Here is a 24,147-nt window from a genome sequence, read left to right on the forward strand (position 1 = left end):
CTTTATAGATAGTTACAACTCTAGTGCCATCTAACTGTTCAGTTGCTCTTCAACAGCAACTAAGGCATAATATATATTCACCAGGCGTAATACTATAAATAATATCTGAAATTGAAGATATATTCTATAGGAGACCAAAATGGTCTATGACTTTTAAATTTTTTAGGAAATGGTTGATAGTACTGTATGGAAATGTTGGCGGGATACTATAATCCCTTATGCATAAAAACTAAAATATAACAAATGTAAAATGCATTTTATTGTTTCAAACAAATAAAAGATATATGGTATAGTAATAGAGAGAGTCATTAAAAGTAAAATTGGCTATAATACAAATCATAAAGAAAAAAAATGCTAGACTTTTGACTTGAAAAGAACAATCCTGATCAATATGTAGAAAGTTCAAAATTCAATGGTGCCTGATATTTTTGATTTCGACCAATATATTACGATCTTCTGCGTTAAAAATGAGTTGAAAAATATATTCAACTCTTCTGGGTGTATGAATTATCAGCCAAAAAGAGAGTTTTACTCCTTACCACTCAAAACCTGTTTAACTGGTTCAGATTGGTTGATGTACAATTTATGCTCTTGGATGTAACGAATAACGGAATTAGGTAACAGATACTGTACTGACATCCCACGTCTTATGAATAATCTCACCTTCGTGGATGAAATATCATTATATATCAGCTGTTTTATCACCAGGACATTTCTTCTGTGTTCGTACATGATATCATGAGAAAGTAAGAAAGAACGAACATCTGAGCCAGTTCTTTCGACGATCAAACAACCGTAATTGCCTAAGATATGATGTAGATCTTCATCACCCCAGACCCCAGGTTCACCCATAGATTCGATTAAATCACCACCAGCTAACAGCATGATTTTTACGCCCATCTTATCCTCTTCGTACTCGACTTCGCCGTCGGCGTTCTTCTTTTTACGTTGCACAGTAATACCGCCTCTCTTGACATTAATTTCGTGGTTAAAATGGTCTAAAACTTTAGCAGTTCTTGTGTAAGTGGGTTGCAAGGATTCCCAGGCGTCTACCATCAGCCACGACGATGTTCTCTCGCAAGCTAATTCACACATTCTCACTCTGTGGTAAGAAGGAGCGAGACCTTGTTTCTGGTAGTTATCACTCACTGGAGAATAGTAACCGCCTACAACTTCAAACCTAGTCATTTCAGAGATTGTATCCAGAGCCATCTCAAACATACGCAAGTGCAAATAAGTAATCGGGGAGAACGAACCACACGCAACGATAACCAAGGGCATCTTGTTAGGGTCCTGTAGTCTCTTGGCCAGTCTATGTGTGGGAAACTCGTAATCCTCAAGTGCCCTAGCCTGACGCACAATCCCGTGTGGTACTTCCTCGAGGTCCGCGATTTGGTTCTTGTGTACACCAACCCCGATACTGTGTTCTCGATGTTGGCCAGTTTTACTGCTCTCGGAATGCGTGTCTTCTTCGTCCATCTCATAGTCTTCTTCCGAAGAACCCGTGGTGGACAACGGTTGAAACTCACTTTTGTTCAAGGGAATCCTTTGGTGTGGGTAGTTATTGTCGTGGTGTTTATGTGAGCTCTTCTTCTTCATTTGTAGTGGGGCATCGATGGACCCATTGTAATCAGCCAAAACGTATGGTGATATGGGCCCAGAGTTTGGAATCTTTGAGGTAGGGTCAGGAGGAGGTAACAGTTTCTCATCTGGACCCCTAGGTTTAAAATCCGGGTCTCTAGTTGGGTCCATGTTATATTTGATTTTTTTACTTTATTTGTTTTTTGTATATTATTTGTATATATTTATGTAGTTAAAGAAATTAATTTTAAAGAAAGAAGAAAACTATAAGAAGAAAGAAACCAAGGAACCCATTATTCATTTTATCTATTCCTTTATGAGCCCAAAGAAAGAAAAAAAACAAGTAACTCTTTAAGAATACTTATAAATATAATAATAGAGGACAAAATTTTTTATTTTTTTCTTCTTTATCACCGAGTTTTTTGTACTTGGATAGAACAAGAAAACAACAATGAAGAAGAGGTTGAACAAAAGAACTAAGAGCAGGTAAGGAGCAGAAGCAGAAGCAGAAGAGAATATACAAGGTACACAGCAACAATAGGGACTTTTTTTCTGTTTAAATGGGGAAGACAAAGATAATAGAACTAACTGAAAAAAAAAAAAGGAGATAGATGGAGTAAAGAGAGTTTTGAACTGTCAATCCCACAATATCTCTCCCACAAATGATCAGCATCCATTTTTTTTTCACCTCGACAAGAAATAAAAATAAACAAATTACGTCAGTCTTCTCTTCACGGTCCACCGGTTTTTTTATTCCTTGCCTTTTAACAGTAAAAAACAAAAATTTAGGAATTAAACTAAACGGCGGGGCTTTCAGTAAACACGCTGCACAAGATCGCCTATTTTTTTTCCTCATTATTTTTGGGTTTAATGAGAAAAAAAAACGGTTATACCGAAAGAAGAAGGGCTTTTGGGCTTGTGCTGCTTCTGTACTCCCTTTTTTACAGGTCGAAGAAGAACTCGGGCGGAGGCTACAAAATTATATAACAACAAAACACAAAAAAAAAACCGGTTTTTTTTCTCTTATTTAATTTAAGGTAATAACTTACTATCAACAGTAAATCACGTGTTTCACGTGATTTACTGTTGAAATAGAAATGACAGGGCAAAAATATCAAAAAAAAAATGCTATTTTATTTAAATAATATTATTTCTCTAGACCATCTGTTGCGGAGGGTTGTTCTTTATTCGGTTTTGGACCATATTGTTGTATATCAGGGCTGCGTTTCTTGTGGAGCAACCATTTAACCATGAGAACAAGGAGCCTAGCACTGGGATCATGGTGATGCAGAGGTCGAATGTTATGTTGGCGAATAGTTTCGCTCTCAGACCGTGGGGCATTCTGTTGTGGTATAGGTTGCGGTCAGCGTAATTTACTAGGGAGTTGTGGATCATGTACATTAGAAGTGGGCCTATTAGTGGGATGATAGAGAAGACAGGGGCCCAGCCGATGCATTCTGTCCAGCAGCAGCACCCGCACATCGATCTATCATGAGACCAGCTCTTGGACTGGATCTTCTTCCATACTTTGCGCTCGGCCTTGCTGAAATAGTTATCTGGTAATTGACGACGCACTTTTGTCTTGTTTGGACCAACCCTTTCATAATATGGATCTAGAACAGGTTGGAAGTTGTCATGTGCATAATCGTTAGCTGAATCTTCCAAGTACCCAACAATGTAATCTCTAACCAACCCTGACATATTGTTGTTGTTGTTATTGTTTATTATCACTCCTGTTTTTTGTCTTGAATATTGGTCCCTTGTCTACCCTGTCTAGATCTCTTTTATAAATAAGAAAAAGTAAATTATAACGTATAAAAATGTTAATACAAGTAAGGGTTACATATATAATTATTTTAATATTTAAAGAACACTAAAGGCCTAAGCCATCCCTCAACGATGATAAACAAGTTAGGAGCAGCACCGATCTCCTTGAACATTCCTAGATAGATGGCTAACTGAGCATTCCGAAAGAAAAAAAAAACATCCAAAGAAACCAGCGTACCACTCCTCAAATCAAGAACGATCACGATAAGTGCGGGAGGGAATGAAATTTTTTTACCGGAACTGATAAAAAAATAAATTTCGTGTGTGAGAGTGTCTAGACGCGACTATGGCGAAGATTAAAAAAAAATTAAAGGGCCCTTTAATTCCTAATCAGCAATTTTAATTATTTAGTTACCCCCCTCTTTGCATTAATTAAAAAATACTAGATCTTTTAACGTAAAACCTTGTATTTAATACAGAAGAATAAAAAATACAATGAAATTAAAAACACAGTTTATCACAATATAACAACCTATAAAGTTGAATGCCGATAATAATTGGTAACTTACCTTTGTTTCTTTATGTCTCTCACAAACAGTAATGTATACAGCCCTTCTCTTGTATTCAGTTTCCTTGTCTTTGACATCAATATCAATAATTTGTGACTATTATTCAGTTTTTTTTTGCAAATATTACATCCGTACACCGTAGTACTTTCTCGTGAAATTTTTGAGACAGTAAAAAGATACTCTTTACGGTAATTTTACCCGGACATTTATTTAAAAAGAAACAAAATACATAATCTGTAATTTTCTCAGGCACCTCTTCTAACTAGACTCGGCTCTTTAGTTTCGCTAAGTTTTTGTACTAAACTGGGCAACTTAGGCTGGGCATCATAGTTGAAGTCCTGTTTAGAATTATGAGCCCTCATCGCTCTAGGCAGAAAATGCTAGTAAATCATGATCTGGCAACAGAGGCGTGAGAGGATGGTTTCTGCAATTGTCTGAGTTTGAGTGAGTTTGAGTGAGTGAGGGTTTCGCCCGTGACAGTTTGGGTTTTTTTCCAATCTCATCGTAACCCACCTTTGGTTTGTGGTTCGGTTTGGGTTTGGGAGTTATGTGTGCTTTGTGCAGGTAATTGTTAAGGATTTCGAAGAAACTGTAGTGTATATTCTATATTCAACCTTTATTTCTCTTATGTTTTTTCTTAGTATTACTTGATTGTTTTGGTTAGTATTTAATAATACCTTTTTTTTTCTTCGATATTATTTCAATATCTTGTACAGTACCCTGAAGTATAACAACGAGGATAAAGATGGCCAGAGAAGTTACTGATATTAAGCAATTCTTGGAATTGACCAGAAGAGCCGACGTTAAGTCCGCTACCGTTAAGATCAACAAGAAGTTGAACAAGAACGGTAAGCAATTCAGACAAACCAAGTTCAAGGTTAGAGGTTCCAGACACTTGTACACCTTGACTGTTGACGATGCTGGTAAGGCTAAGAAGTTGATTCAATCTTTGCCACCAACTTTGCAAGTTAACAAGTTGTAAATTTAAGAGTTAAAACTACATTTTCATTTCTTTTAAACATTTTAAAATAGAATACTGGGATTTTTAACTTTTTTTTTTGTTTTTACAACTATTACTAGCAAGGGAAAATAAAGCAACGTTGTTTTCTTCATCCCTCATCACATTAATATACATACCTGTATAATTTAATATCATAACTTTTATTAATATTACGCAATCGTTTAATTTTGTTCTTTTTTTGAAAATCTAAGTAAGGTAGGTAATGTTTATGCGTTGATTTTGGATTGAATATCGGCGGCTATTTAATGACCTCTTAACTAACTACATTTAATTACATAAAAACTACTTTCCTCGAATTATGTTCTGTATTATATCTACCTGACTATCACATGACTAGCAGTGATATTCGTAAATGGATATCTTTCTAAAATAATTCTGCATTATATTAAAAATACATCTTAGGAAATGTAGTACATGGCAAATGTTACAAGATTGTTCCCTATATAGTAATAGTTCTGTAATTACTTAATAAAACCTTATTTGATCGACATGAATAAGTTGTGGAATAAATTTTTGTTTTTAGAAATTTAATTCCACACCCAAAATATAAAAAATTCTTTATCCAATTGAGTTTGGTTAACAGTTATACAACACTTCATGTGACATTAGTATTCTTAACTAAAAGCCTAATCAAAAACTTTATTAAATATCTACAAAAAGGAATTTATAAAAGGCATTACTTTAGTGAATATAAATTATATGAAATCTGACAGAAATAAAACCCATCGAAGATAGTTCCACTCCTGTAAAGAAAGATCAATTTAAAGCTAATAAATTTCTTTATTATTTCTCGATAAGTTCAGCGGTACGTATCCATCTCCTTCTTCTAGTATACTTAGAGAATGTGTCTTCAACACTGGGGTTTTTCCAAGTATTATCGTAGTAGATATACCCATCGTTGACTCCAGGATTTGTGACGAACTTTTCTCCTTCGACTTCAATTGCTCCATCATTGCTCAAGTCCAATTTCCAATCATGATCAAGCCATTTCCACTCTTTGTTAGGCAATTGAAATTCTGATGGTTTTGAAGCCTCATTCAGAAATTCATCTGTCCAAGGTGTTCTCTCATATCCTAACATACTAGAGTTCCAACCAATACCAAGCCATCTTCTTTGGTTTTCATAAAGAACATAAGTAAACCTATATTTTTTGTCTAAAGTTATCTTTGGTTCCTGTAGCTCATATGTCTCAATACCCATAACTTTATAAATCAAGTTCCTAATTATCTTAAACTTCCATAATATTCTTCGCAGAGTCTTACACCAAGGAGAATGGTATGTTAATACCAGTATCCCCATGGCGACAACATTAAATTTTATGAAACGGATTCCAAATAAACAGCTTAGGAAGACATATACTGGAGAAAATAAAATCGTAGCATAAAGAAGTTTCGTTAGGTCTTGGTCCTTTAAGGTTATCAATGGTTCGATGAATTTGTCAAATTTGTATTGAACCCGATTCATCTTTACGACAATGTCTTCTAGAATCGGAACATCTTCAGTATTCTCAACAAAGTTGTAAACCCACATCAGCGCTAGTACAGATAATATTACTACCATATGACCTAAATACATCACAAATACCTCATAGTACAATATAAATAGAGTGTACAAAGGAACTAGTACAACACTATTCCATATACTGAAATCACTCCACGTCAGAATCCCAAGCGCTTTATCAGCTAGTTTCAAATACGGATATAACCGCACCATTGATCTCACTACACTAGGTGGAGTAGAGCTCAACAAGGGTGATGGTAAAACCAGCATACCGTCTCTACTATCCTCGTTCTCTTCATCGTCATCCACAGCAACAGAATCAGTCACTTCCTCATGAACTTTCCCTTCATGCAACGCTTTCAGGATCACTTTAGTTGTATCTAAACCCAACCGAGGCTGTGAATTTTCCACAAATTTCGCACGTACCTCACGCTTATCACTCATAATACAATTAAACTCAAATCGATACCCTTATTCTTTTTTTATTTTTATTTTTTAATCTTCCTAAATATCTTCTATTATTAGATGTTTGCTTTAACAAAGTATATCCTTATATCTGCTTCCAAAATAAACTATACTTGGAAGAAGATAGTCAATATATATACAGTTCTGATGCCAGAACTTCGTCATGATCTAATACTTCTAGTTAGTTTCCCCTTCTCCCGCTTAAAATGACATATCTTGAAATATTATGAAAATTAACACCGAAAGAATGCTCTGCTGCGGCTGCTTCTAAGCCTGCAGGCAAACTTAAATTTTTTAATAGGAAAACAAATGCGATGAGCTCATCGCAAACCCTTTTTAATAATATTTCATTTATATTTAATTTCACTTAGTATCACTATCATCCTTATCCTATCTCTTCGTTTATAATATAAGAGTTAAGTAATATTTAACACTTGTGCTTACAGATTGATGTTTAAGAAAAGGAATACACAGGGTACTACCAGGAGACGGAAAGTTGTCAAAGGTGGTAGTTCTGGGTTAGTAGAGAAGAAGCATACAAAGAAGCCAGCTTTACCGTTAGATAATACAAAGGTTGTTGAAAGTATAGCGAAAGTTCACGTAGTGAAAACGGATGACAATGCCAATGAAGAGTTATCTCATCAGCTGAAGCATCAGCAAGAAAAAGTCAACGATGATCAGGAGAGACTCGAAAGACTACGGCAGAGTGCTACAAAGGAAGATAGACTGAATGCAGAGGGAAAGGATTCAGAAAAAAAAATAAGACAGGCAGGCAATCTCAGAAATACACTTCTGATGGATTTTCAACCAGATGTGTGTAAAGATTTCAAGCAGACTGGGTATTGTGGGTATGGTGATAGTTGTAAGTTTTTACACTCCAGGGATGATTTTAAAGCTGGCTGGGATCTAAATAAAGACTGGAAAGTTGATGAAAATAATAAACCAGAGGACACTAATGCTGATATACCATTCAAATGTGCAATTTGTAAGCAAGATTATCAGACTCCTGTCAAAACTAACTGCAACCACTACTTCTGCAGGAAATGTTTTGTAGATCGGAACAGAACTGAAAAGACCTGCTTCATTTGTGGGACTGAAACTGGTGGAATAGCAAAGATTGCAACAAACATTTGTGGGACTGAAACTGGTGGAATAGCAAAGATTGCAACAAACATTAATGACGGTAAATAGAATACTGTTGGAGTAAAATGCTTCTATAATAGCCTGAATAAACATTTTAGAAAAAGAGGCTTCCCTATATACTTTAATGGTTTTAGAAATAATCTATATTTATATTATGTGATGTTTCTATGTTTTTCAAGGTAATTAGCGATTTTATTATTGAGAGAAAAGTCTTCATCACTATCTCTTTTATCGACCTTTAACTTAGAGTCTCTCAATATCTTCGCGAAGTCATATTTCATATCAATTTGCAGAGTTTGCTGTGACGTAGTTGTTTCAAACGAATTTAAAAATATTGATTCTAGCTCTGAATATGATTGTTCACCATATAATATATCATCTAAATACTTCTCCACAATCGAAAATAAGCTATCAAAAAGTTTTGGTATAATACAGCGTTTTCTTGGATAAGAGGATAGCAAACATTTAAATATATCTACAACCGCTGTATGTTCTTCAGATTCTAATATCCATAATCGTCTGTTCAGGTACTCGTGGAGTATTTTTAGCAAATATAATGTTACATTCTGAGATTTAAACGACATTTCATGCGAGTCCTCTAAAAATATATTATTCTCGAAAAGAGTCTTCATTACTTTAAATTGATTCTTTAGAATTGGGGAGCATAACAAGTTTAAAATCTTCTCCTGTAATATACGACTTTCATGACATTCACCACTATCTTCTTCTAAAACACTGACAACGTGACGCTCTAAAAAGAGCATTTGATTCCTAAAATTGTCTAAGCTCTTAAACGCTTCTTTGAATAAAGTAAGATCATCCTTGGAATCAATAATCCCCAACTGTCTTTTTAAGTTCGATAAATCTTGGTAGTTATCGAGAAAATCTCTATAATAGGTATCAATGTAACGTGTTATATCAGTGCAGTGTTTTGACGTCACAGTTTGTACACCATATGCATTTATTGTCTCTTTTATGATAGCATTAACTTTTTGGTAGAGATTATATTTGAATAGTATTTTAATTAACCACTTGGTTATTTGAGTGAGATGCGTTTCATCATTAGAAGGATAAAATTCTAATTGAGTGCCACTGTCTTTAGTGAGTATGCTGCTTAGTAAGGCATAATAATCAAGTTCTTTCTTTGAATAAAGTAGTCCAATTAAAATATCATAGATCTCATTCTTTATTAGTCGTAAAGATTCGAAATCAGCAATATTTACAGCCTGGTTAACAAAATAGAGGTAGTTTTTATTGTCCTTTTCAATACCACTATACTGAAAGAATGTCCAAAATGTTATTATTGATTTTCTTATCAGATGTTTGCTAATTCTACAGTAGTAATTAATCCATCTCTTCTCAGTTTTGGCAGGCCGTTCTACTATTGATAAAAGTCTGCTTTGAATCCACGAATCATCAAAATAATCAAGATGCGGTATAAAAATTGACATTATAATTGAGTTAGGTTTAGAAAATCTCTTCATTTCATCGTCTATAACAATTGTGTTAATTAAAAGTTTTAAAATATTTCTCAGATTCTTTTTTGGTAAATCGGAAGCAATTTTCCGAACGCTAATAAGAAAACTAGACCATAGTTGTATCAGTATCTCTCTTTCCATAATATATTCCTTGAAAATTTGATAAAATATATTATTTTTGGAACTTATATTGGTGTTATTTTTCACAGAAGTTCTAATTAACGCAAGAAATGACTCCAATATCGATCTAGTAATCAATCTTGCAGTATTATCGTCTTTTGAATTTATGTAGTCCTTTGATATCAAGCCTTTCAGAAGTTCGTTCAATCTCTTTTCTATATTTAAGTTCGAAAACCAACTCAATATAATAATGAGATTGACCCTATTCATTAAGATATTTATAGTGTCAGTAACTAAAATATCACTCATCGGTGTTATCTTTTCAATAAGTCCATCGCTAATTTCTGTTTTTTGTAAAATTGTCAAATATCGATTAAATAACGTTAATTTCTTTATTTTGGCCAAGGGTGAAGAAATAACATGATTTTGCTGTGACCGTTCAATTTCTTCACTGAAATCCTCAAAACGTCTTTCCTTGTAAATTCTGCTTATTTGAAGAAGTAGTATGTCCTCAAAATCCCAATTATAGTGTGAGTTACAATATTTAATGAATCTAAAAGTTTTGGACAGGCTATCATAGTTATTTTCGAAAAATATTATGTCCCAATGAGGATTCAGCGTGGGAAATATAGAAACCAGGATCAGGGCAATCGAAGATGAGAAACTATTCCGCCTTAATCTCTCCCATAGCTCAGCTTTGATATCCAAATCATCAACAATCATTGATAATATATGGAAGGATTCATTCAGATAGTCATTTGGTTGAGAAGAAACGATTTCGTAACAAATATCAAAAAGTTTAAAAAACGAAACTATATGATTAAGAATGGTGTTACAATTCGATTCTCTTACTTTATTGGCAGAATTAGCATACTTGGAGATCTCATACAGCATTAGCTGGCAAATAATAAGCTGAAAAAAATGAATCGGCTTCGACTTTTGATGCAAATTAGTCAATTTGGAGCGAAATTCTCTATGGAATCCATTAACAACATCAAATACAGAAGGAATATTCAAAAAAAGTAGTACAGTTGTAATTCCAATATTAGATTGAAAAATTTCCTCATCACTTGCACCTACTTCAACTATTGTAGAAAATATTTCGACAAGTTTGTTTTGTAATTCATCGGTATCAAGTCTCGATAATACAAACGTTTTACCACCAACTGTAACTTTTACGCTATCAGGAAGAGAAACAATTTTATGATATATTAGAGCTTGGATGGCTGGACATTGAGATAAAAATGATCCCCTCTCTGAGTCTGAACGGTCTGGTTTGAGACTATTAGAATATAAGTCAGACGTGGATTGTCTTTGCAAAATAATATTATTCCCTGTTTTTTCTACAACAGTGTTGAAAGTGTGGACACCTTTCTTGAAGACTGAATTTTCAGGTGGAAGAATACCAAAAGGCAGTTTTGTTTTCTTTGTTTTCTTATCAGGTTTTTGCACAGGTTTATCAGCAGTTGTCAATCCTTCCACAAATGCTTTTCCATTCGTAACAGTGTTTTTACCCTCATTATTGTTTAATTTAGCAATCTTGGTAGTATTCGAGCCTTTTTTTCTAATTGATCGATGATTGATCCTTAAGACTCTATTTCTTTTCTGAGAATTACTTTTATTCGCATTATTCGTCTGTTTTTTTGTTTTCGTTGATGGATTCCTATTTGATTTGAGCGAGTGCATCCGAGGAGCCCTCTCTATCATGCTATCTATTGCCCTTGATTCTGAAGTACTATATGCATCTTGTTGTGAAATATCATGATCTTCATAAATGACCTCAGAAAACCCAAGACCACTTCCAGTTGGTGGATCATCTAGCATTTGAAAGTCCTCATTGTAAGCTCCACTATATTTGTTATTATAGTAATGTTCCAATTCATCCATATTAGGAACCGGATTTCGTGGTGTAGCATAATTTTCTAGAACTAAATCGTTGTTAAATTCCACATTATCTACCTCAATGATATCGTCGAGCATATTTTCGGATTTAGTAGATAATTGAACTTTCCTCCGTTTGGCTACACCTTTTGAAGACATATTTGCATATCTTGTGTCTCTTTTGGAAGACTGATCTTTACTCTGAGCATTTTTTCCTTTTAGCGTTTTCATCCACACTGATTTCGGCAGTATACCTTTATATCCAGTACTTAAGTTTAGTTTCTTTCCTCTGAAAACTATTTGTTCGTCATGATCCGGTATTTCGCGACTACTATCAATAGTTACAGCATCGACTTCGTCCTCGTCTTCATCCAATTCTAAAAACAACCGTTTATGTTTTACGTGGTGAGGTATATCTAAACTATCACTCTCTGGATCAGAACCATCTTCATCCTCTTGTAAGTCCTGGGTATCCTTAATTTCAGCACTATCGTCAAAATCAGACTCAGAGTCAGAATCATCAGATAATTCAAAGTATGTATCCACTCTATCCTTACGGCCTTTGCGAGGCACCTGACTCGAATTCATATCAATAGAAACATCATAACCTTGCAACAGTTGTTTATGTTTGATCCTATCCATACTGTAGGGCATCTTCTGAATAGCCTTCCGTTTACGCAACGACCATCGTAGGCCTTCATCTTGTACTGCAATGTCCGCTATATCTTCAACAATTCGAACACTATTCGTTTCAGTTTCTTCTGTCCCGTTCCGTTCCCATTCTTGCTGAAATAATATCTCGTGATCTCCGGTCTCTGAGCCCAATACAACATCCTCATCCTCATCCATATAACAAATCTTATAGCTTATGTCGTTTTGAAGTTCTTGCAATCCAAACAAAGTGTCAATCTAAATCTATTTTTACACTTTTTAAAGATTTTGTTCCAATGCCCAAAATCAATTGAAAATGACGTTTTTTACTTTGTTCGCCTTTAATTTGATTTTTAATTGGGTTTTCCTCATTGAAAGGCAACAAATAACTAAAAAAGGGCCAATTTAATAAAAAACACAAAAATATTTTAGAACATTCATAAGAATAACAATAGTTAATTCGCTTTCAAATACGCATTGTTTGATAAATCACGGGAGAAAGAAACTATATATCAAGGAAGAGAGAATATGCCGGAGGATGGCAGACGTAAATCAGCTCATGCGAGCATAGAAACAACGGTGACGAAGTTATTGATGTCTACAAAGCAGTTGTTACAGACGTTAACGCAATGGTCCCGGGGCTCAGTCAGTGCTAGGGTAGTATCTGATGCATATGTGCAGTTAGGTAATGATTTCAAGGTGGTTTCAAAGTTTTTTAGCCATGCGAAAGTGGACATTTCGGATTTGGGAGATGTTCCCATGGCTTTACGTAAAGTGTTGGAAGTCGCACTACGGGAGCCTCCATCTGATGAGACATTGAACAAATATTTACCTCGCATACGAGAGATTATTGTGACACTATTGGATAAGTTGAAGGTGAAACAGGCCTTATTGAAAAGTATGAAACAGGAGAATAGAACTAGTGGTGTGAAGTCCCCGATACATAAGAAACAACCTTCGATTACTAGCGCTATCTCTTTGGACAGTGAGAGGAGTGCTTCTACGAGCAGGGTAGCCAGTATGGTCTCTGATTTGCACACAAAGCCAGTGGATATCCCAAAGCTGCCAACAGAGGATAGCAATAAGGGTCAAACCGATGTCAAAATTGATGTAACAGACTCTACTACGGAGGTAGAAGATGATACTTCAAATCAAAGAAGCCTGTCTAGCGAGGAAACAAAAGAACAGGGTGATGCATTGTCTCAACTGAAAAAGGGAACCAATTTACAAAGAAGGGCCTCAAAGAGATATTCTGCATATCATATGGCTAAGCTAACTAATCAATCTACCACAGAAGCAGCTACAGCAGCAGCTTTAGCTTCCACTGGTATTACCGATACTTTAAATAAGCCCGAAAGTGGATCATCTAATAGAATTTCAAGTGTCCAGGTATCTCAACAACAGGATGAAGGAAACGAAATTCCCAGAGTACCTAGTAGAATGTTTTATGAAGATGCGAACGACAGTATAGATAACTCAACTTTAACCACAGATAACCACACTAGAGCAGATGATAATGGTAATGGGGGCGAAGCTGTTTTATTTTTAAGTCTGAATGGGAAGATGAAAAAATGCTCTACAACACTTCCGATCAGTATGACGGGATTAAGACTACTATTTGTGGAAAGATTTGCATACTCACCTGGAGGGGATGCATTTCCTGATGTCTATATTCAAGATCCGCTACATAAAGTATTCTATGAACTGGACGAACATGATTTACATGTAGTAAAAGATGGATCCATTATTGAACTACGAATTCCATCAAGGAAAGACAACTATCCATCCATAAACAATGCACAAATTCTAGATACTTTAAAGGAAGAACTAGAGAAAAATCAGCAAGTTATGCTAGATAAAATTATAGACATACAATCTAATATTTCCCAAGTTCCAGTACCATTACAAGAGAAAAAGGTTTCATCTAATATGGTTAATGAATCGGCATTAAGAGAGGTTCAGCATGAATTAGCAATTGTAAGGCAGGTATACAGAAGTAATAAAAATGCACTGGAAAACAGTGTCAAAGCAATTTTAGAAAAGGTAGAAAAGTTCAAGACCATGACATTCAGTGCTAATAGCTCTTCCAACCGGTTATATATGGAGAAATCTCAAACAGAGTTGGGAGAGGTCTCTGATAATCTGTTAAGTAAAGTGGATGATCTTCAGGATTTAATTGAAATAATTAGAAAAGATGTGGCAGATCGTGGTGCTCAACCTGCCAAGAAAAAGCTGGATTCTGTCGAGAAGGAACTTGATCTAGCAAAAGGCGAATTAAGTAAGCTAGAGTCCTATATTAATACAGAAAAGCCGCACTGGAAAAAGATATGGGAAGCAGAACTTGACAAAGTTTGTGAAGAACAGCAGTTCTTAACTTTACAAGAAGATCTAATTGAGGATCTAAAAGAAGATCTTAATAAAGCTATGGAAACGTTTGAGTTGATTCACCAATGCTGTAGAGAACAGGAAAAAAATCCTTCAAAACCTAAAAGAAATCCAGTTCTACCGATCCTTAAACCAGGAACTTTTAATCAAGTTAGAGAACAAATGCTAATGGCCGTCCAATCTCTAAATCCTGACTATGAAAGTAGGGCTGAAGCCATTGAACGTGCTGAAAAGTTATGGGTAAAGGAACGTGAATTTAGAGATGAAGATGAATTTAGAGATGAACTAGGCAACTTTGTTGAAAGTTCAAGCCTAAAAAAATCTGGTGGTGTAGAGGAGATTGAGAGAAGACGTAAGGAGAAAGACGAAGAAAATTTAAGAGCAAATTTCGGTGGAGGATTACCACTTTAAGCTAATTACGACTTTATTCTGACCTTTTAGACATTATTTACAATATAAACATTTATAATTTATTTAATAAACATCTAAATTTAACTAACTTTCTCTAATACTTTTATAATATGTGTATACGAGCTATGCTTCCTTGATAGAACTTCTCTCGTGGTTTTTAAAATTGTTACCTTTACGCATGATTTAATGTTCAATAGAATAAAATCATTGAGTTCATCAGCATTTTTAAACTGTGTAATTGTCTCATCAACCAGTCGTTCCAAAAAAATGTAAAAGTCCTCCTCCTTGACCTCTTTAAGGTTTGAGTCTATCAAGATAAGTATTATATTTTTTGTGGCATGATGTATTTGTTCTAAGATTACCGGTGGGGAATTGAGATAGAAATCAAGAGTACCATTATTTATTCTCAATTTATACAGGTTTAGTAACTTCTCCAAAAACATTGAACTTATGACTCCGGTTATTTTGGTTTGGTTCATTGAAGTGTAGGGCTTGATGACTTCTAAGGTATTCAATTTAATCTCTAAACCACAGAAAGTCAATTTAGTCTTCCGATCAATTGTCGACTCCAGAATTACTTTCTGTGGTTTAACATATGAACCATATTCATGGAATCCATTCAGAACCTTTGTTTTAAGATTTTCAACTATATTTATATTAGTAGAGATAAATAAGAAATCATCAGCATGTCTTAAAACTAGACTATGTTTGTTAGCAAAGGATTTGATTTCTGAATAGTTTTCGAGCATATCGTCATACAAAATATCAACAATGGTTGCAGATAGATTTTGACCTTGAAATAGACCATCTCTTCTTTTAAAACAGTTACCTCTGAACATGATAGCTGTATTTGTTATTTCGTTGTCAACTATGTCAAGTATTTCATTTTTCATTAATGATGTGGTTGATAAATTATCACTTATTACAACATGGTCCTTCTTATTTGTATTACCATTAATAATTGATGCAGCTCTGCCATCACCAGTCCTTAAATCAAGTATAGAAATATTTTTGATAATGAACTTGTTTGTTTCAGCGTTGTTCAATAACTTTTTTAAAATTGATCTTACTTTCTTAATTGGAATAGAGTCATAACAATTTGCAATATCAAATTTCAAAATATGTAGTGTCGGTATATGTCCAAACAACTTTATAATCTGCTTCTTATAGTCTCTGATTTGAGTACAAATCTGTGATGTTGAATACAACTTTTCAAATAAAGTAACCCGATTTCTCCTTAAAAAGTCCAAAACAATCCTACTCGGCATTATGACTTTAAAGAAGTTTTGTTTGTAAAGTAGATGTTCTTCATTATTTTCACCTTTCATAGGAATTCCAATTACCCTATATTCATTATCCGCTTTTTTGGGTAGTAATCTTAGCTTACAGTGGTTGTATTTTGAGCGAAGATAACTATAATGTTCAATACATTCTTTATTTTGTAGTAAAAATTTACTAAAATAGGAATCAAGAAAACCTTTTGTAAGCTGATTCCAAATATCTCTTCGAAAAAAGAGAATCTCAGTAAATGATGATACTTCTGTGCAGTAAAAAAAGCATCTCAGTATAGATGGTATTAATTTACCGAAAATATAAGAAATAATGCTGACCATAAAGAAAATGATGCATTTTTTAGATTTTTTGCCTAATCTTAATTCGTCATAATTTAACCCATTTATTATATCGAAAAGAAGCAATTTGCCATTTATTGGTAGTTTTAAAAATGGAAGTATATTTTTAAAGACCAACGCTTTGTTCTTCTTCGATACAAGTAGTCCACAGATTCTCAATTTTTCTAGAACGATTATAAGAAATCTGGATACCTGTTTCAGAGGCGTTGTATTGGCGATATGTGGAGTTTTCAATATGGATTTTGGACATATGCTCTCTAAAATTGACAAGTATTTGACCTTCTTTTCTTTCACAACCACAGAAATAAGGATTTTGTTAATTGACGAATCATTTGAGAGGTTAAGTAGCTCATTCTCATTCAGGAATTTCGAGCTGTTGTCAAATATTAACGATTTTAACGCTTCGATTTTCTCTCTATTAGATGCCCTTCGATAATTCCTGCCTAATAAAATGGATTCAGTGCGAAAATTAGAAGCATCATAGTACAAAAATCCCTTGTTATGCACGTACATATTTGGCAAATCAAAAACAGGAATTTCAACTTTATTCTGTATCCATTTTGGTGGGTCATTGGGCAAATTGAATATACTACCAATAATTTGTACAAAATTAAGGCCATTAAACCAGAATACGGAGTAGTTAAAAATTAACTCTAAAAATTTATATGTACCCATTATCAAATGCATTTTCTCCCATTGTTTTGATTTTAGTATTGTAACGCAAGTGTTTGATATATCACTATGCAGCACATTTCTAATTGAATCATTCCTTGCCAATTTGTATCCAGTAACAAGTACGTTTTTATGCAACTTCTTTTGTAAAAGGATAACAATACATTGATCAATCAAATTTTTATGGCTCAGTGACAGATCAATTGATTCATTTGGAAATGAAATAACTCTCTCGTTTTTGACAACAAAATAGGAGTTTAGTTGATTTGTAATATCGTCACTAGAATCCAAAAAAGCAGCATCCTCGCCATAAATATACTCGGCTAATAGTTTCATTCATCTAGAACACATAGGAAAGAGTAGAGAAGTAGGAAGAAACTTGTTCATAAAACAACGCAATTTCGTAACCTATATAATAAAGTATGGTAACCAAATACATTGACCGACAAACACAATTATGACTTCAATAAATACGTTGAAAAATTAAATCATCCAACAGGGCATCGAAATTTGTGAAAAAATATCAACAAAAGAAAAAAAAAAAAAAAAAAAATCAAGCTCATCGCAAGTTTTATTGGAAAATAATAATATTGTTATAACAGCATATACCAGCTGAATAGACATAGTAAAATATATACATCAATTACCTATGGTAAAGAAAATAAATAACAGTATAAAGATCGATTTTAAACGGTGCATTGTTGAGGATAAGCTATTACAGGTGAGGCCTGTGATTCGAACTGATATTCCGGAGTTTTGTACTGTTTGGACTATTGAAATAGAGCCTATATATTCTAAAAAATTTATTGAATTAGTACGAACAAATACGAGAGACCAGGATCCAATTTCGTTACAGCATATTAAAAGAATTAGAAAAATTAAAAGCGAGGAAGGTAAACCAATATTACAGTGTATCGTCTGTAGTACGGATTTCTCGAATAGTCAGCGTGAGATTAGTAAATTAATAAAGTTTCCTCATAGTAATATACTATGTATTAATGTGCCTCGAGAGGGTCCCTATGAGAAGGAGAAGGTGAAAGAGTGGTCTGAAATGTATTGGCCATTAGTCTGGAATGGTGATCCTAACGACCAAATACTTAATGATTCAGTATTTTTGATGGATAATATTCGATATTATCTAGATATAATAACAGCAAAGGCCAATGAAGCCAAAATGAAAACAGGGTATCTACCAGTAGTTTCGCTGTTTGTTGATCCACGCTCTAAAGATAGAAATGATTTTGTTCTGGTTGAAGATAGGAGAACACACAATAGTAATGGAGAATTGGCTCTACCCATTGACCATAGTATTATGGTAGGCATTAATCAAGTAGCAAAGTATGAGAAATCTAATAGGTTGAACGAAGAAGTTTCTCAGAACTATCTTTGCCTGAATTTTGATGTCTACACGACACATGAGCCATGTTCAATGTGTTCGATGGCGCTCATACATTCACGAATTAATCGATGTATATTCGTTAGGGAAATGGAAAAAACTGGTTGTTTTTCTCCTAGTAGTGGAAATGCTTATTGTATGCATGCAAATAAAAAACTGAATTCCAAGTACGAGGTTTTCCAATGGATTGGGGAAGAATACCAAGTTCCTCACATTAATGATGATATATGTGCTTAGGGTGTTATTTACTTTACGAGGATGTTATAATGAACTTGGTATGAAAAGGAAAGTATAAATATTGGTGTAAATATGAATTAAATATCTTCTATATATGTATTTAATTAATTCCTTTTTATATTATGCAGTTTTGATGACTAACAATTGTTTCTATGAACAATTGGCATTGATGCCATCGACATTTCACTCGACATAAACATCGCTTGTATCGAATAGTACATCCTTGAATTGGGTTAAGTTCTCACCTTTGTAGCTGGTTGCACTTGAAACTTCGACCAGAACATTTTCTCTGACGTTAGAGCCAGCAGATGTTAACCAACTAGTACCCAGTTCCATATATGCCGTTCTGCTAGTTTCAGGGTTGTCATTAGCAGAACCTGGACCATTTTTCAATGGTGAGAACTCCTTACTTCTTTGTACCTCTAAACAGCCAAATTTCTCTAGTGGAATGGTAGGAAAGACATCAAATATGAACTGTTCAAGTTTGATACCATTTGGTGTCTCTGGTTTCGTGTACTGTTTAGAGATAGCATCATAAGATGGGATTTTCTTCTTAGCAATATGATATTGTAAGTTTTCGCACCAATTAGCTAACTCTCTCTTTAATAAAGATGTTGAATAATAATGATTCACAATGTTAGCAGCTCTCAGCTTCAACAGACCCTGATCATCCGTAGCCTCAGCTAGATCCTTAGAGATTTCGGAATATTCAATGACACAAGGATGGTTATTTTTGGTAGCAATTAGACCAACCGATTCATGCGCATCTCTCTTTCTGACGGCCTTTGTGGCTAATTCAAAGTTATGGTGCATAGCATAACCAATGAAAGTCGGATCAGCTACAAGAGACAGTACATTGTCCACACAGTACATGTACAAGTGCTTGATATTTCTCTTTTCAAAGTCCTCAACTAAGTTATTATCCTTAATTGCTCTGTACAACCCACCATTTCCATCTGGTGACTGGACCAGTGACGTGGGACTGTCCATAACTAGTTTTTTTCCGTCGAGGTCAAAGGCTGGTAAAGTTCCCTGATTAAAAAAAGTGATGTTCTTGGGATCGAGTCCAAAATACTCATTTTGTTGGAAGTATTCCTCAGTTGCATTTCTGGTTGGCTTAGATGTCATAATGTACCAAGGAATGGTACAGTCACCCCCTACCAAATTCTGCAGACATGATATCCTCTCAGCCTGAATCTGAAAAAGAGATTTGTTGGATGGAAGTCCAATATCATAACAACCCTTAGGTTGAGAGGATCCTAACCTGGTACCTTGGCCTCCTGCCAACAATATAACACCAACTTCATTCCTCTTCAAAGCCTCCATACCCAAATTGAAGTAACGGCTCTCGGCCTCTTCATTATCAATGATAGACTCGTATGAAGTCTGCGGTAATGGCTCAATAGCCTGTGTATCCTTAGAATTCTCCTCAGCCAGCTTGATTGCCTTCTGACAGTCATCTACCAACTTTTGTGGACTCACCCTGGCAGAAACCGCTTCCAGATTCTGCAATAAAACTTGCTGATCCTCGGTGCTCAATTCATCAAACCCGGTAAATAAATGGGATTGCCCTGCAGTAATATACTGATCTTTGATACCCATCTTAAACTTTGTCTCTTATTGCCTATATCGTAGTTCTGTATAGTATCTCTATTGATGCATGAGTCAAGTTTATAGTGCTTTAATCAAGATAAAAGTCCCTTTAACCTCTTAGAAACTGATAACGCGTCTCTAATTTAAAGATAGAAAATCCTCCGCGAGACGCGTTTCGTCCTCTCTCTCTCTTTTTTTTTTTTTAAATGGCGGTTACGTGAACTTTAAGCTTTTACCTCATCTCTTATGGATATCCAGGACAATTTGGTAGATAAGTATACTAAGAGCCTTTTATCCTTAAGGACCAGGAAGGTGGATAAATAGAATCAAGGAAAAAAATGTCTGACGCTTTAAAGAGACCCGGTGATCAGGAAGAACAGGATGGTGAAGTTATGATACATGAGAAGAAGATGAAGGTACAGTCAAAGGATTACAGTGTCGGTAGTGAGCCTGTTTCTACCATAGAGATCATTCCAACCCAAAATTATACAAAGTACAAGCAGCAAGGTTTCAAGGCCGTTGGTGCAGAGGCGGATGGTAAGCATATGGAGTCGATATTTGAGAGAGAGCTTTCTTTGATGGAACACGAAGCTGCTTTAAAGGATGAAAAGGATACTTCTAATTATAAACGTAAAACTTTACCTATTGATTTCTCTCCTGAGACGCATGATATTTCTTTCCAGCAGATTGAAGCAGAGCAAGCAACACTTAACGGTTTCAAAGATGAGAATACTTCTGCCGTCGTAAGACTATTTGGTGTTACCAGTGAAGGACATTCCATACTGTGTAACGTTACAGGGTTTAAACATTATTTATACGTTCCAGCTCCAAACTCTGCGGATGCTCAAGATCCACAAGAGATCCAAAAATTTGTTCAGTACGTTAATGAGATGTATGAAAACGCTATAGATTCTATCGAGGTGGTTAAAAGGCAATCTATTTGGGGTTATTCCGGTGATACAAAACTACCGTTCTGGAAAGTTTACACAACCCACCCAGGAGCTACTAATAAACTGAGGACGGCATTTGAGAAAGGGCATTTCAATTATAACTCCTGGTATGCAAATGGTACCACTACATATGATAATATCGCATATACGTTACGGTTGATGGTTGATTGTAAGATCGTTGGTATGTCATGGGTGACATTACCTAAAACTAAATATAAGTTAATTCCAGAAAAAGATAGAGTTTCATCATGTCAACTCGAAGTACAGATAAACTATAGGGAGTTGGTCTCGCATCCGGCAGAAGGAGAATGGTCTCACACAGCTCCACTGCGTATCCTATCGTTCGATATTGAATGTGCTGGTAGGCCAGGTATATTTCCTGAACCTGAGCATGATAGGGTGATCCAGATTGCTAATGTCGTTCATACAGTCGGTGAAAAGAAACCATTTATAAGAAACGTTTTTACTTTAGATACATGTGCTCCAATCACAGGTTCACAAATCTTTGACAGTCCTACGGAAGAAGAACTGCTACGGAAATGGCGTGATTTCATTATTGAGGTTGATCCTGATGTAATCATTGGTTATAATACCACCAACTTCGATATTCCATATCTGATTAATAGAGCTAAAGCACTAAAAGTAGATATTTTCCCTTATTTTGGTAGACTGAAGAATGTTAAACAAGAGATCAAAGAATCTATATTTTCTTCTAAAGCCTATGGTACAAGAGAAACACAAAATGTGAATATTGATGGTAGACTACAATTAGATCTTTTGCAATTTGTACAGCGTGAATATAAATTAAGGTCATATACTTTAAATGCAGTTTCTGCGCACTTCTTAGGTGAACAAAAGGAAGATGTGCATCATAGCATCATTACTGATCTTCAGAATGGCGATAAAGAAACCAGAAGAAGACTTGCAGTTTATTGTTTGAAGGATGCATATTTACCGTTAAGGCTGTTAGAGAAATTAATGGCATTGGTTAACTACACTGAAATGTCCCGTGTTACTGGTGTTCCGTTCTCTTATTTGCTTGCTAGAGGTCAACAAATCAAAGTTGTTTCTCAGTTATTTAGAAAGTGTTTGGAAATTGATACTGTAATCCCAAATATGCATTCCCATGGCAGTGATGAGCAATATGAAGGTGCTACTGTTATTGAACCTATAAGGGGATATTATGACGTTCCAATTGCCACATTAGATTTCAATTCGTTGTATCCAAGTATTATGATGGCTCATAATCTTTGCTATACCACGTTGTGTAATAAAGCTACAGTTGAAAGATTAAATCTGAAGCAAGATGAGGACTATATCATCACTCCAAATGGTGATTACTTCGTTACTACAAAAAAGAGACGCGGTATCTTACCAATTATTCTTGACGAGCTTATCTCAGCCAGAAAGAGGGCTAAGAAAGATTTGAGGGATGAAACTGATCCTTTTAAAAGAGATGTGTTAAATGGTCGTCAATTAGCTCTAAAGATTTCTGCAAATTCTGTTTATGGTTTTACCGGTGCAACAGTTGGTAAACTTCCATGTCTAGCTATATCTTCTTCTGTTACAGCTTTTGGCCGTGTGATGATTATGACTACTAAGAAGGCTGTAGAAGAGAAGTACTGTCTTAAGAATGGCGCAAAACATGATGCTGTTGTTGTGTATGGTGATACCGATTCTGTTATGGTTAAATTTGGGACAAGCGATTTACAAGAAGCTATGACACTTGGGGCAGAAGCAGCTGCTTATGTTTCGACACTCTTCAAACATCCAATAAATCTTGAATTTGAGAAAGCGTACTTCCCTTATCTGCTAATCAATAAAAAAAGATATGCGGGGCTATATTGGACCAACCCAAATAAATATGACAAATTAGATCAAAAAGGTTTAGCATCTGTGCGTCGTGACTCATGTTCCTTGGTTTCTGTTGTTATGAACAAGGTATTGAAGATGATTTTGATTGACAGAGATGTTGATACTGCTCTAGCATTTGTTAAATCGACAATTGATGACATTCTTCAAAACCGTGTGGATATCTCTAAGCTAATTATTTCCAAAACCTTAGCGCCTAATTATACCAACCCACAACCCCATGCTGTTCTAGCCGAAAGAATGAAGAAAAGAGATGGATCTGGTCCAAATGTAGGTGATCGTGTTGATTATGTAGTTGTTGGTGGTAATGATAAACTTTATAATAGAGCAGAGGATCCACTTTATGTCCTGGAACATAATATTCAGATTGATTCCAAATACTATCTAACCAATCAACTACAAAACCCAATTATAAGTATTGTAGCTCCAATTATTGGTGATAAACAAGCTAATTCTATGTTTACTATTAAATCTATTAAAATTAGTACAGGTAATACAAAGGGTGGTTTGATGGGTTTCATCAAAAAAGTTGAGGTTTGTAAGGGATGTAGAAGTCCTTTAAAGAAAGGTGAAGGTCCTCTGTGCAGTAATTGTAAGTCAAGATCCAGTGAGCTATATATAAAGGCCCTTTATGATGTTAGAGACCTTGAAGAACAGTATGCTCGTTTATGGACTGAATGTCAAAGATGTGCAGGAACTTTGCATAACGAGGTCCTATGTTCCAACAAAAATTGTGACATCTTTTACATGAGAGTTAAAGTCAAAAAGGAATTGCAAGAGAAGGTTGAGCAATTGGGTAAGTGGTGATATATTCATGATAAGAA

At 35.0% G+C, this 24,147-nt stretch overlaps 11 protein-coding genes across 11 annotated transcripts; 5 read left to right on the top strand and 6 right to left on the bottom strand.

Annotated features, from left to right (window-relative positions):
• Positions 1 to 528: 528 nt before the first annotated feature.
• On the bottom strand, positions 529 to 1,752 carry NMA1 (nicotinamide-nucleotide adenylyltransferase NMA1; the record flags this gene model as incomplete). The annotated part of the gene is made up of 1 exon (XM_071054743.1): positions 529 to 1,752. One exon carries the CDS (start codon positions 1,750 to 1,752, stop codon positions 529 to 531), a length of 1,224 nt encoding a protein of 407 aa, XP_070909436.1.
• A 984-nt stretch (positions 1,753 to 2,736) lies between these two features.
• Positions 2,737 to 3,282, bottom strand: RNJ42_04580 (uncharacterized protein; the record flags this gene model as incomplete). Its single annotated transcript, XM_071054744.1, has 1 exon — positions 2,737 to 3,282. One exon carries the CDS (start codon positions 3,280 to 3,282, stop codon positions 2,737 to 2,739), a length of 546 nt encoding a protein of 181 aa, XP_070909437.1.
• A 1,380-nt stretch (positions 3,283 to 4,662) lies between these two features.
• RPL38 (60S ribosomal protein eL38) lies at positions 4,663 to 4,899 on the top strand (the record flags this gene model as incomplete). The annotated part of the gene is made up of 1 exon (XM_071054745.1): positions 4,663 to 4,899. The coding sequence occupies one exon, from the start codon at positions 4,663 to 4,665 to the stop codon at positions 4,897 to 4,899; it is 237 nt and encodes a 78-aa protein (XP_070909438.1).
• Positions 4,900 to 5,721: 822 nt separating this feature from the next.
• PEX30 (peroxisome biogenesis protein) lies at positions 5,722 to 6,882 on the bottom strand (the record flags this gene model as incomplete). The annotated part of the gene is made up of 1 exon (XM_071054746.1): positions 5,722 to 6,882. The coding sequence occupies one exon, from the start codon at positions 6,880 to 6,882 to the stop codon at positions 5,722 to 5,724; it is 1,161 nt and encodes a 386-aa protein (XP_070909439.1).
• A 471-nt stretch (positions 6,883 to 7,353) lies between these two features.
• Positions 7,354 to 8,094, top strand: CWC24 (U2-type spliceosomal complex subunit CWC24; the record flags this gene model as incomplete). Its single annotated transcript, XM_071054747.1, has 1 exon — positions 7,354 to 8,094. The coding sequence occupies one exon, from the start codon at positions 7,354 to 7,356 to the stop codon at positions 8,092 to 8,094; it is 741 nt and encodes a 246-aa protein (XP_070909440.1).
• A 104-nt stretch (positions 8,095 to 8,198) lies between these two features.
• MMS22 (Mms22p) lies at positions 8,199 to 12,374 on the bottom strand (the record flags this gene model as incomplete). Its single annotated transcript, XM_071054748.1, has 1 exon — positions 8,199 to 12,374. One exon carries the CDS (start codon positions 12,372 to 12,374, stop codon positions 8,199 to 8,201), a length of 4,176 nt encoding a protein of 1,391 aa, XP_070909441.1.
• Positions 12,375 to 12,704: 330 nt separating this feature from the next.
• On the top strand, positions 12,705 to 14,972 carry BUD6 (formin-mediated actin nucleation enhancer; the record flags this gene model as incomplete). The annotated part of the gene is made up of 1 exon (XM_071054749.1): positions 12,705 to 14,972. The coding sequence occupies one exon, from the start codon at positions 12,705 to 12,707 to the stop codon at positions 14,970 to 14,972; it is 2,268 nt and encodes a 755-aa protein (XP_070909442.1).
• Positions 14,973 to 15,052: 80 nt separating this feature from the next.
• EST2 (telomerase reverse transcriptase) lies at positions 15,053 to 17,611 on the bottom strand (the record flags this gene model as incomplete). The annotated part of the gene is made up of 1 exon (XM_071054750.1): positions 15,053 to 17,611. The coding sequence occupies one exon, from the start codon at positions 17,609 to 17,611 to the stop codon at positions 15,053 to 15,055; it is 2,559 nt and encodes an 852-aa protein (XP_070909443.1).
• Positions 17,612 to 17,924: 313 nt separating this feature from the next.
• On the top strand, positions 17,925 to 18,908 carry TAD3 (Tad3p; the record flags this gene model as incomplete). The annotated part of the gene is made up of 1 exon (XM_071054751.1): positions 17,925 to 18,908. One exon carries the CDS (start codon positions 17,925 to 17,927, stop codon positions 18,906 to 18,908), a length of 984 nt encoding a protein of 327 aa, XP_070909444.1.
• A 183-nt stretch (positions 18,909 to 19,091) lies between these two features.
• Positions 19,092 to 20,510, bottom strand: QRI1 (UDP-N-acetylglucosamine diphosphorylase; the record flags this gene model as incomplete). The annotated part of the gene is made up of 1 exon (XM_071054752.1): positions 19,092 to 20,510. One exon carries the CDS (start codon positions 20,508 to 20,510, stop codon positions 19,092 to 19,094), a length of 1,419 nt encoding a protein of 472 aa, XP_070909445.1.
• A 329-nt stretch (positions 20,511 to 20,839) lies between these two features.
• Positions 20,840 to 24,130, top strand: POL3 (DNA-directed DNA polymerase delta POL3; the record flags this gene model as incomplete). Its single annotated transcript, XM_071054753.1, has 1 exon — positions 20,840 to 24,130. One exon carries the CDS (start codon positions 20,840 to 20,842, stop codon positions 24,128 to 24,130), a length of 3,291 nt encoding a protein of 1,096 aa, XP_070909446.1.
• Between the last annotated feature and the right edge of the window lie 17 nt (positions 24,131 to 24,147).

This window comes from Nakaseomyces bracarensis, assembly GCF_045282275.1.
Source record: "Nakaseomyces bracarensis strain CBM3 chromosome Unknown Scaff13_0, whole genome shotgun sequence".
Lineage (NCBI taxonomy): Eukaryota > Fungi > Ascomycota > Saccharomycetes > Saccharomycetales > Saccharomycetaceae > Nakaseomyces > Nakaseomyces bracarensis.